The 12,093-nt window shown below is 36.3% G+C and overlaps 1 protein-coding gene across 2 annotated transcripts in view; it reads left to right on the top strand.

The window, feature by feature from the left end:
* Positions 1 to 12,093, top strand: part of TMEM63B (transmembrane protein 63B) — a 2,399,602-nt gene that overhangs the window by 998,943 nt on the left and 1,388,566 nt on the right. For both annotated transcript variants that reach the window (XM_044060665.1, XM_044060674.1), the window contains 2 exons: positions 3,786 to 3,866; positions 8,134 to 8,257. In XM_044060665.1, the coding sequence (XP_043916600.1) occupies positions 3,786 to 3,866; positions 8,134 to 8,257 (205 nt within the window). The remainder of the gene's footprint in view (positions 1 to 3,785; positions 3,867 to 8,133; positions 8,258 to 12,093) is intronic.

Consider the following 12,093-nt stretch of genomic DNA (forward strand, 5'->3'; position numbering starts at 1 on the left):
ATGTTATTTTTCTTTCATCCCAGTCTGACATCAGAGTCATCCACAGAAGATGGCTGTCTTTTGGCAGATGGGATATATAGGCATTCTGTGTACATGTGTAACAGCAGCAACTTCAAATATGAGTGCTGTTGTATGTTCCTTCACTTTCATCTCAGTCTTAAAACTAGAGGGATATGGAAGGTGAATGTATTTATTTATTTGTTTATTTTTTGTGTAGGGTGTGACGTCCTCACTCTGGGCGAGTAATCAAGGAGCCCAAATCCTCACCACTCGTACTGGAGAGTGACGTTCACTTGGAACAAAAATGGATACACCCAGTATTTCTAGATGCAGCTCTCTGTATCAAGCACAATTTCCTTTAAGTACACACAGGGAACACAGACAGTCTGGGGACTGGTTTCTCTCTCTCCTCGCAGATCCCCAGTAAAGACTCCCCACTAGCACAGCTGTAGGATTGAGTCCTCAGCAGAGTGTCCAAGCCAAATCCTCCAGCATCCTGTCTGTAAAACCAGTGCTTTATGTTCCTGCTCCAAGCAGCTGACACACACACTCTTTGAGATTTGATTTGTGCAGACACAGACACACACACACACACACACACACACACACACACACACACACACACACACACACACACACACACCTACACCTGGAAAGGCTGGTAGAAATTTACTATCTATGGCACCATTTGCCCAGACTATAAGATAGTTACACCACCACCAGACACTTCAATGCTAGCTCTTTCAAGGCTGTTACAATGGTACTCAGTTACACTGAGTGAAATTAATATTAATACAAATGTTAGTGTCTGGCCAATGCAGTAGGGTTTCAGGAGTGGCCAAAGCTGTCACCAAATATATACAAGTACTCTCAGAGATTAAAATATTCTCTAAAAGACCAGCCGCAATGAAAATTTTAAATATACTTAATAAATAATAAAAGAACATGAAAATGCTAAATATCTATTTACAGTAAACACCAGAGTTTCAGACATATGAATAATTAACAATAACACAGCTGGACAGGTTTATACAGTTACAGAAAAACAATACTTAACTAATTTCACTGTATTTTCCTGACTGATCTAAAGAATTATTATTCCCTGGTTACTTACTAAAGCAAGACAAGATGAAGAAGGGGAAGGGTCCTTCCTTGTCAAGTTACAAAAACAGACTGCCCTGAGACTTCTGTCTCACCTAGCATTAAAAATTATTTTTAGTGATGGATTACAGAATGACATCACATATATCTGGTCATCTAACTTCTAGTTCCTGTGCTTCCCCCTTAGCTAGAAGCTGCCAATATTTAGCACATGTGTCTTAATAATACACACACAGAGCCTTGCTAAGATCTGCTGCAGCTCCTGAAAGTCATAAGACAATTTCAAACCTCCACCCTTCAAGAGTAGCGATTAGTTCACCCCAAAGACAATGCCAGAAACTTCCTAGTACATATTTTTTGGCTCTGGCTGCATTGAAAATTGTAAAATACAATCTGTATGGCCTAAATTAAGTAATTTAATTTCTTACCATTTCTCAAAGTTGGGGGATTGAGATTAACCTCTTCTCTTCTGGTATCCTCTGTTACAATATATAGTTAAACAGTTGCAATAATACATGTACATTTCTTCTTCTGACCAGCAGGACACATTGTTGATACATTTTTAACACAAGCAACTTTACAAATACATTTTCAACACAAGCATCTGCACAAATCATTTTGATATTCAAATAACATGTAATTCTTTACTAAATTCCATGTAGCTGTGCTGGCATATGTTACACATTGACTGCCCTGCTTCTCCTGGCATAGCTGGCGATACCTCACATTGTCACATAGGGTACGGAGATGGACACTGTTCTCAAATAAAATGTGTTTGTCCATGTAAGCATTTGTCTTCTCTGTCTGGAGACTACTAATTAGTTAGCTTTGATATTAAGTATTGGCTACAGCTTATTTCTTCCTTGAAAGAAAAAAAAATGAAAACCAAATAATTTCTTTACTCATGATTTTATTCAGGCCATCATTAGAGCACAAGTTGGAAAAAAATCCCAGAGTGCATCTCAGCTTTTAGAACCCCATGGCTTTTCAGGCTCCTGGATGTATTTGACCGTTTCCTCCACAGTTATTATAGCAAAGTTGTATCCAGTTAGGGTATGTTTAAACGATGTAAGAAAAAACCTGAAGAGTAACAGTGTGTGAGAAGGAAAACAAGCAAGCAAAATAAATAATTTTAAATAAATAATCTGGATGGTTTAAGGATGCCAGTATATGGGTAAGGGGATGGAAGTACACAGAAAAGGCAGCAAAGTGTGTGTGTGTGTGTGGGGGGGGGCATGGAATCCTTTGCCTAGGGCTGCATTTCACATAGGGCCAGTCCTGACTGTGCAGGGTTAATGTGTATGGCATTAGAGTACAATATGTAAAAAAAAACTGGCTTAAACCCCTGCTTCAGATCAACCTTCAAAAGCATTCCATTTATTCAGCTTCACACATTATTACATATTCATTCTTGAACTAAAAACAAATTCAAAATTGGCCAGTGCAAATGCCTCAGTAATGTTTTGTATCACATAGATGCCTACTGAATCAGTTTAACTTATCCTGGACTACACTTTCTCTCATAACTATTTTAACCACACGCATTCTATCACACATTTTTCCTTTCTCACCTAACATTCTTTCCCCTTCCCCCATTTACCCCTGCATTCAGCCCTTCCCCTTCTACATTGTCTTTACCTTTCTTCTTTCTGAACATAGTAAATGCTGCAGATAGTTCACTTTCATTGCAATTGTAATGGAAATTTTGTGATATGCAACTATATATGTATTCCTACATGCAGCTGGTATCTCCATGAGTGTGATGTTTGCACAACATTTGTAAACAACTAACTTGGTAATACATTGACAGCATTTTGTAATTACAGTACTGTTTTTGTGCGTTTCTTTATATCCTCAGAATGAACTTAAAAAAGGTCCACACGATCAGTTTTCTACCCTGATTTACAAACAGACAAATAAGTAAATGTGTGACATTATCTGAAGACTTGAAATTGAATTAATGAAGGGAGGGCAAAATGAGGCAGAAACAGAAAATGTCTTCCTTTTTGAGTGTATAAGTGCTGATGCTGTGATATGTCATTCATTTTCTGAACTTGTCACTCTTTTGTTAGTGGGGGGTGGATGGGTCCTTCTTATATCACTGCATCTGCAAGGAAGACTGTTACTTCTAGTTCTACCATATGAGGCTAGATAAAAACTTGTTTTGACTATGATATTCTGATTTAAAGCAATGTCTATGTAGCTGTTTGTTCTGCATTACACATTAACATGCATGGTCTTGAAGACACAGTGTGTCAATGCAGCTATGTAGTAGTTGTTCAGTGAAGAGAAATGATGTGAGTGACATGGTGACAGTGAATATATCATACATGCAAATATATGAGAAGTAAGCTGTTCTTAATAGTTTTTTTTTTTGTACCTCTGTTCCACTTAAAATATAGCAGTATTACTAACTGATACCCATGTTTGTTGCAATGAGGAATCGGTGGGATAATCAAATGTACATTTTAGTGAGGAAATGCTTATTTCTCAGTTATTTCCACAGAGTTCCTCGCCTGCACTGCAATGTTATTACAGTATTGCAAGTTATATGTGTAATTATTCACAACATCATAGTTATGCACTGAGTCACAATGAAAATGAACCTTGTCCATAGTGAGCTGCTTTATGTGTATAAATAAGCAGAGATTATTACTTATACTGTATTTTGTTTTCAATTACAGAGAAGGATACCCAAACTGCACAGTGTTAGAAGCTCGACTGTGTTATGATGTAGCCAAGCTGATGAGCTTAGATGCAGAAAGGTAAAAAAGCATTTCAAATTATGCTGTAGAGTTTTCTTGTAAAGCATAAATACATACAGTAGCTGTATTACATGTAGTTTAATTAGTTTACTTCATTTTGTAGATCATGTTTATGATTAGTGGGCAGAGTCCCTTTGAAAAAAAAACACAAGTAATAATCACCTTCCCATGTTGTTCCTCACGTATTAGCATAGCTTACAAGCAGATGTTAACAGGAAAGAATAGTACAATTCAGTAGATTTATAGTTAATTAGCTTTGTGGCTAGATGAGTACGCACAGTTAAGATACTTTCCAAAAACACAGATACTAAAAGGAAACATGCCAGTATTTTATGTGACAGCCAAGTAGCACTTGGATGAAAGGAATATTTGTCAAAGAGCTTTGTTTTGTTCAAGTTTTTCCCTTGCTCCCTTGACGCAGTAACTTTGGAGTATTGCAGAGTAAGTGAATCTCAAAGAACAAGAAGAGGTGCAACTGCAGATTTCTAAAAAGAAAATAAGGCAGTACTTGGATAATATGCATGAGCATAGAAAGATTGTGGTTAAACAACTGTTTTTCGGCAATAACTTCAGAGCACAAAATCTTTTAGCACAATGACTTAGGCAACAGAAAGTAGAAAGGATTGTTGTCAAAGTTAGGGATCCTGTAACAAGAAAAATAACCAGAGATCCTGTAGTATTAGAAATATTTCAGAAATTTTATGAAAAAAAATTGTAAAAAGCAGAGAAAGGTGGAAGTCAAGATAAAGCAAAAGTGAAAACATTTATGGAAGACCTAAGTATGCCAAGGTTAGAGGTAGCTGAAGCTCAACAGTTAACAGATAAGATAAAATTGGTAAAGTGTAATCAGTCTGCAGGAATGTCTCCAGGAACAGATGTTATTCCTGAGAAAGTTTGGAAGCTAGGAGGGAAGAAATTGATAAAATATCTGGAAGTTTAGCTTAGTTTAACGGTATTTTAAAAGGAGGGGTATCACCAGCATCCTGGAAGAAAACTTTGGTGGCCATAAAACCTAAAATCAGTAAAGGCCCATCAGACACAGCTTCATATAGGCCCATTTCAATTGTGAACCATGATTATCAAGTGGTTATGTCTATAATAGCTAAAAGAATAGCAAAGGCATTGCTAAAATTGATAGATATTGATCAATGTGTTTTTTTGATGAAAAGACAAACATTTGACAACAGTAACAGAACAATGATGATCCAGAGGGAAGCAGAATGTAAGAAACTACTACTGTTGTTGGTAGGTCTTGATGCACAGAAGCCATTCAGCAGAGTAAACTGAGATTTTATGAGTAGGGCAATGGAAGCATTTGCATTCCCTGTTTTGATAATAAAGTTAATTAGGAGGATATGTGAGGGATTAAAGGCAAAAATTAAACTGGGCGGGTTCCTTCATGATAAGTTATATCTGAACAGAGGAACCAGGCAGGGGAGTCCTCTTCCCCCTCTGTTGTTTGTGTTATATTTACAGCCATTGGCAAAGAAAATAAGGGACTCAGAAATTCAAGGATATAATTGGTGTGTTAATCAAGAAAAACTGGCTTTATTTATAGATGATATTATTTTGTACCTGATAAAACCAGAAAAGGACAACTCTGTGTTGTGGAACATTTTGAGACTGTTAAATGTCTTTTCAGGGTATAAAATTAGTTAAGATAAAGCAAATGTCATAACTGTAAATTGTGTACCCACACATGAACTGGTTCAGCAATACTCATATTTATGGGGACATAAAATAAAGTGTTTAGGAGTGTGGGTTAAAAAGGGTGTGGGTTAAAAAGGATTCTGTTATGCAACTAAGGATGTGTGGGAAGTGACTATACGAAAGATAATACAAAAACTGAGAAACTGAAAGTTCTTGTTTATGGATATAGATAGCAAGATACAAGCCATGTAAATGTTTAGTCACTTTAGTTTTATACATGGGTCAGGCATATTTTTATCAACCAGATGAGAAGTTGTGGATAGTAATTAATAAGAAGTTGAAGGAGAGGGGAAAAGGGCAAAGGTCAAGTAGGATAAGTTGATCCTTTAGATAGAGCAATAGGATTTCGGATTACGTGATTTGAAGGGATATTTTACAGCTATAGAGATACATTCCTCTGTTCAAACACAACTGATCAGAGAGGAACCCTCCCACTTTAATTCCTTCCTGTCTCCAATTCTTCATAAGTTCATCTAATTAACTATATTATTGTATCAGGGAATGCAATTGCTTCCATTGTCATACTCAAAAAATCCCAGCTTACTGTATCTCTGCATCAAGACCCACTATCAACAGTAGTATTTTCTTACATTCTGCTTCCCTATGCATCATCATTGTTCTGTTAATATTGACAAATGTTTGCATCTTCTCTACAAAACCACATTGATCCATCTCTATCAGTTTGGCAACATATTTGACATTTGTTTAGCTAGTATAGACACAAACACTTTATAGTCATGGTTTAAAACTGTAATGGGTATATATGAATTTGGGTCTGAGAGAACTTTACCACCTTTAGGTAATACAACCACCACAGCTTTCTTCCAAGATGTTGGTGCATCCCCTCCTTTTAAAATACAGATAAATAACATCTTTCCAGATCTTTCTACTTTTGTTGTCTAAGGTTTTGTGGTAAACATTTTTGTGTTGGGGAATTATCAAAAATAGTTGCTTAATAGCAATGACTCCTAACTCATGCATGTTGTCCTGATACTCACTTAATTTCTCTTTGGCACTCAGCATTTGTGCCTCGTCTTGTTCCATGAGATTCCTCTTATTCTGCGATATTTTAATCTTTGTCAACCCCTTAAGTAATCCCTATAACTTCTTCACCATATCTCTTTTTCTTTTATTTCTACTCTATTTTAGACTCTATTTTTATTTTATCCCACTCACTAGCTATAACTTCTGAATATATTTCTATATTCCCTAATAACTCTTGAATAAATTCCACTACCCATTCCTTAAATTCCTGTTTTTTTAACAAGTAGGTAGGAACATGCCAGTTTTGCATTTTTACTTCAGTACCCTACGTTTTTATCTTGTTCTTTTATTGATATATGATCTGAAATAGCTGTTGGATGTGTGTCAAAGCTTTCAGTTAGTTGCACATGTTCCTGTGAGATATAATTTCTGCCTAGTCTAGCCCAGTTATTGTACCTTGGGGAATAATATATAAATTTCACCAGAGTTCCTGCTACTGAATTCACATCTTCCATATCAAATATTTTCATAAATTGTTTCAGAAATCTACCCTCTTTTGTTATATTTTCCTTGCTGGGTCCCCCTAATACATCCTATCTCTCTTGCAAATCAAGTCCCAACCTGTAAATAATGTTCCCTGCTAAAAGCTGATTTCTCCCCAAATTTTCTTAAATCTTATTGTATTCTTCCTCCTTTGCCAGTAGCCTTTAGTACCCCAAGTCTACCATGATTGTCTTTTCCACTTTTCTATCACTGCTGGAGCCCCCTCTACAGTTAGTATAATTACCCCCTTTCCTTTGTCCTTGATAATATCCACCCTGAAATCCTTTCTTTGTCAAGTTTACATGCTCATTTCATTACAAATGTATCTCCTGTAGCATTGTTATTTGCACTCTTTATTTCATTACTCTTTCCTTTTGTCTATACTTGTAAGGCCTTACATTCCATGATAATATTAATAGTATAGCCATTATGATAAAAAATAAAGCTTCCAGCTATTATTAAAGTAATTTTTTGAATGTGTATTTCTAACTTTTATGTTTCCTACACGCACTTACATTTGGCAGGCTGATCTTTTATATACTTGTTTCTTTTCACCTCAATTTGAAAATGTGCCACATTATGAAACATAACAGACTGTCTTAAAAACAAAAACTCTATTGTATTGTTTAATATTTTATTTTTGTACATAATTACATTTTACTTAGCTGTTATTGTAGTTGCTGTTCTTCAGACATATCTACTTGACTGAAATTTGTCTGTTGAATGATTTGTTATAAATCTTAGCATCACTGTAGCAGTAAACAATTAAAATGTATGCAGGTACCCTAGAGTTAACAATGAAAAGCACCATATTTGGTAAAAAAAATAAATAAATCACAAGCCTATGACAAACATCTTATAAAGTAAATTAGATTGATGAAGATAGCCTGTAACATACAAAACAAAGATAATTTGTCTTTTCAAACTGGGTGAAATACAGAGTGTATTTTATTATCAGTAGTTTATGCTGCCAGTAATGCATTTTTTGAGTAGTTGGTGTCATTTTTATCTTCTTTCTTATGCGCCACAGAAAAAAGGCTGAACGTGGGCGGGTGTACTTCACCAACTTGAAGGAAAAGGAACACATCCCAACAATGATCAATCCCAAGCCTTGTGGTCACCTGTGCTGCTGCAATGTTAAGGGCTGTGAAAAAGTGAGTGATTAAGTGTATTGTATTTACTTTTTCTGTTGGCATTATAATGTAATTTCATTCTTACAGGACCATGCCTTTCTTTTAATCTTATGGTGTTCAACCTGATAAGTGTTTCTGTTGTGCATTTTGTGTACATTAATTTGGCTTGCCACTGCCTATAAAAAAAATAAAGCATTAACATTCCTTGAACATTTCCAGCTGGCCATGCTTCAGTATGCTGCTGCTAAAAATAAAATCAGAAATTTTCTGTGCATTTTATATTTACTAATTCTACATGGTTTGTTTAATCATGTTGCTTTTATATCATTAATAAACGTCCACCACTGTTCTAATATTTTCTGAAATGACAGTATCATGTAAAATAAATTTAAAGTACAGCAGTTTACAGCTGCAGACACTTGAAATTTTCCAGTTGTACTCGTAATATTTCAATACTATAGGGACTGGTAACTGTTAGCAGATCACAAGTCTCAGGAATACACTTCACATGTGCAACAGCTATTCTATAAAATGTGAATGTGGTTCCCAATCACAACTAATTCACCTGTTTGCTTGGCAAATACACAAGTTAAGGTGAGCTTCAAGTTTCAGAAATGGGGTACAGCCTTCTTTTTAGAAACCAGGGTTGGGGTTACTATGTAGTTGTACTTTTATCTTGGATTTGTAGCAGATGAACCCTTGGCCATTATTTGATTACGTTTGGCCTTTCAGGCTTTTATGGCTCTCGGTATTGTAAACAGTAAGTAAGACGAGGGCATGGCTGAAACTGGTTTGGGTATAATTCTGCTGAGTGCTGTTTAATATTTTTATTACACTTTACTTTTTAGCCAAACTTATTTATTGATTAGAGATGCTGGTGTGGTATTTATATAAGCTTAACTTTGATGTTTGTTTTTATCATTAGTTTTTTGTTGCACTGCAAGTAGATTGAGTGTGGTTTCATTATGGCATATAAGGTATAGGCCTCACTTTCATTTCTGAAATCAGAGCAGAAATATTTGTACTGTCGCTGCTGATTCTTGTTGCTCTCTGTGCTTATTTCACCCTCTCTATCAGCAGTTAATAATTTTGCCTTGTTTTCTTTGCTGTAGTTGAGCAGCAGATTTTATTGCCTCACAGCAAGAGGTTTCCCTGTTCAGTTCTCGGCTAGGAGGCCATCTGTGCAGAGTCTGCATGTTGTGCCTGTGGTTCACATGGGTTTCCTCTAGGTACTCTAATTTCCTTCCGTATTCCAAAGACATGCAGTATGTGGATTGAACTCCCCCTAAATTGGCCATAGGTGTGAGTGTGTGTGCGAGTGTGCGGTATGGAAGAACAACCACTGCACGGCTAGCCATCCAGTGGTGTGAACCTTAGCTCTAGATGATTGTCACTGTTGAGGTGACACCTTGACCTCATATGCAAAACAAAAATGGGAAAAAGGTGTTGTGGGTGGATAGATGGATGGATTTTACTTAAATCCTTTATTCCACTTCTTAATAGAAAGGCTTTGCTGTTCTGATTGCTTTTCCTTCTTCCTGCTTTAAGTCACATTCTTGGTTATTCATCTACTTTGTTATTTTATGTCATGAGTGCCATTAGTTTCTCTATAACCTTCTTTGCTAACCGGCTTGAGTGCTGCATTCTTTTTTTTTTTTCCTTTGTGTGTTGCTGATTTTTTTTACAGATGTATTTACTTATATAGTTGTAGTTTGCATTTGTTCCCATTCCTCATTCATTCTTCCTTTTAGTCATCCTGGTAGTGCTTGTATAATATACTTGACTAGTTTTGGGTGGTAACCTTGACTTATTTGAGCTATATTAGTTTGGTATGAAGTTGCTTGAGATATGTTTTTTTCGAGATATTGAGTGCTTGTAATTTGCTTGTTTGCTACTTATTGCAGTAATATCTAATCTGTCTAAGTAGTGTTACTGAAGGTTCTCTAAGTTAACCATTAACAGAAAGAATTATTATTTCATTGTTTTGTAAGTGTCTCATCTTTTTCCCAGTTGGAGTGACCACAGATTGAGAAATGTATCTTGAGGTGAGTATGACGGCAATGTCCCCTCACATGGGGGTCAAGGGGGCTTGCTTCAAGCAGAATCACTTTAAATAGTCTGCATTTGCATGAACTCCTATTATATTTGAGTACATATGTTTAGTACTTATTGTATACGTGAGTTGTTGGGTTTCTTGATGTTTTGTCTGATGCTCTCATGACCTATTACAAGAACAAATTAGAATTCACTGTACCAGTTTGAGCCAGGACATGGTCAAATGGGGTCCTAGACAGGGTAATGGATCAGGCCCCCCCCCCCCCCGGGCAGCATCACCGCCCGCAGCCATTCCAGTGTCCCATTACTTGGCTATTTCTTGCCAGTTACCATAAGCACTGTTCAAATCTGCCAGTGTGAATAACATTTTCTTCTTGACTCCTACAATGATTAGAGATGTTTAAAAATGTTGTTTCAAATTTTATAGCACAAGGACTGATAGCCATTTTTTAAACAATACAGTCTCATAATGAAAACAGACTTAGCATGAACAGTGAGCTTCTCTGCCCTTGAAACTCCCATTCATTGAAACCCACATTCAAAGCAAATGCGTGTGACCAGTGGCAGATTAATTTACCTTTGGGCTGTTTTAAAGCCATAGGACCCTTGCACACATTTTTAGGACCATGAATACATGTGTTCTTTGATGCATCATACTGGTTGTATTAAGTTATGTTTCTTGAATAATACAGCAACACTTGTTAGATTGCGTTTTAAATTTGTAGGTTTGAACATTTATCCAATAAACAATGAAACAAAAAGTATGAACTAATAATGACAATACTATGCAATACAGAACATTTCAATTAAAAAAGGCCACTCAAACTTCTTTTATTTCAATCCACCAATATCAGTCGATATACACAATCTCTGTAGAAGTAACTCATCTGAATAATTCTACATTAAAGAGATCTGTAACTAATGAAGATGTTTCTGCTGACAAACAGTTTTACATTTCAGTGTTTTATGTACAAATTCAGTGAGCGCTGCCCTTGAAAAATAGGTAATGTTGCAACAGAGAATGGCTGTCAAACCGGCAATAGGTTCATGTAGTTACTAGGCACCTCATCCAAAATAGGACACATGCAGGAGTGCAGCACCTCCATCCCCCCTTAAAGGACACTGCAGTATCAGCACTCCATCTACATGGAGTAGGAGTAGAACCCACAGCCTTCTATACCAAATGCAAGTGTGCTACCCACCCTAACCTATTCTGCTGTACCTGTTGTGCTACTAACACTGCTTTCAAATTTTATAGCACAAACACTGATGATGGCCGTTTCCCAAACAAAACAGTTACATACTGAAAACAGACTTAGCATGAGTAACAGTAAAATTCTCTTCCCTTGAAACTCAACGTTCTTTGAAAATGCACAGCAACTCAAGAGTCCTTGAAAATGCAGTGGAACTCGACATTCTTTGAAACTGCACAAAAATTCAAATTTATTTTAAAATGCACTGACACTCAACAATTCTTGAAAATGAATCTTGCAGTTGGTATAGAGGATTCGGGCTCTAGTCTTCTGTAATCATGGTACAGGATTTGAGCTTTAATAAGTTAACCAACCTGTCATCCCAAAATGGGACATTTTATAGACGCACATAAACACACACCCCTATCCTGTTTCGTTCTTCATGTTCACTTGTAAATCCTGTTTGCTTGTTGTGAAGATACATGAAGGCTGCCAGCCTAGCTAGATAGAATTTTGTAGATAATTCTGTCATTTGTAAATATTAATGTAAGCTACAGGCTTGTTCTCTTAAATGTGAAAAGACTGTATTGGATGTTGAACTGAAAAAAA

This window comes from Protopterus annectens, chromosome 1.part0 (assembly GCF_019279795.1).
Source record: "Protopterus annectens isolate FY-2018-M chromosome 1.part0, PAN1.0, whole genome shotgun sequence".
NCBI lineage: Eukaryota > Metazoa > Chordata > Ceratodontiformes > Protopteridae > Protopterus > Protopterus annectens.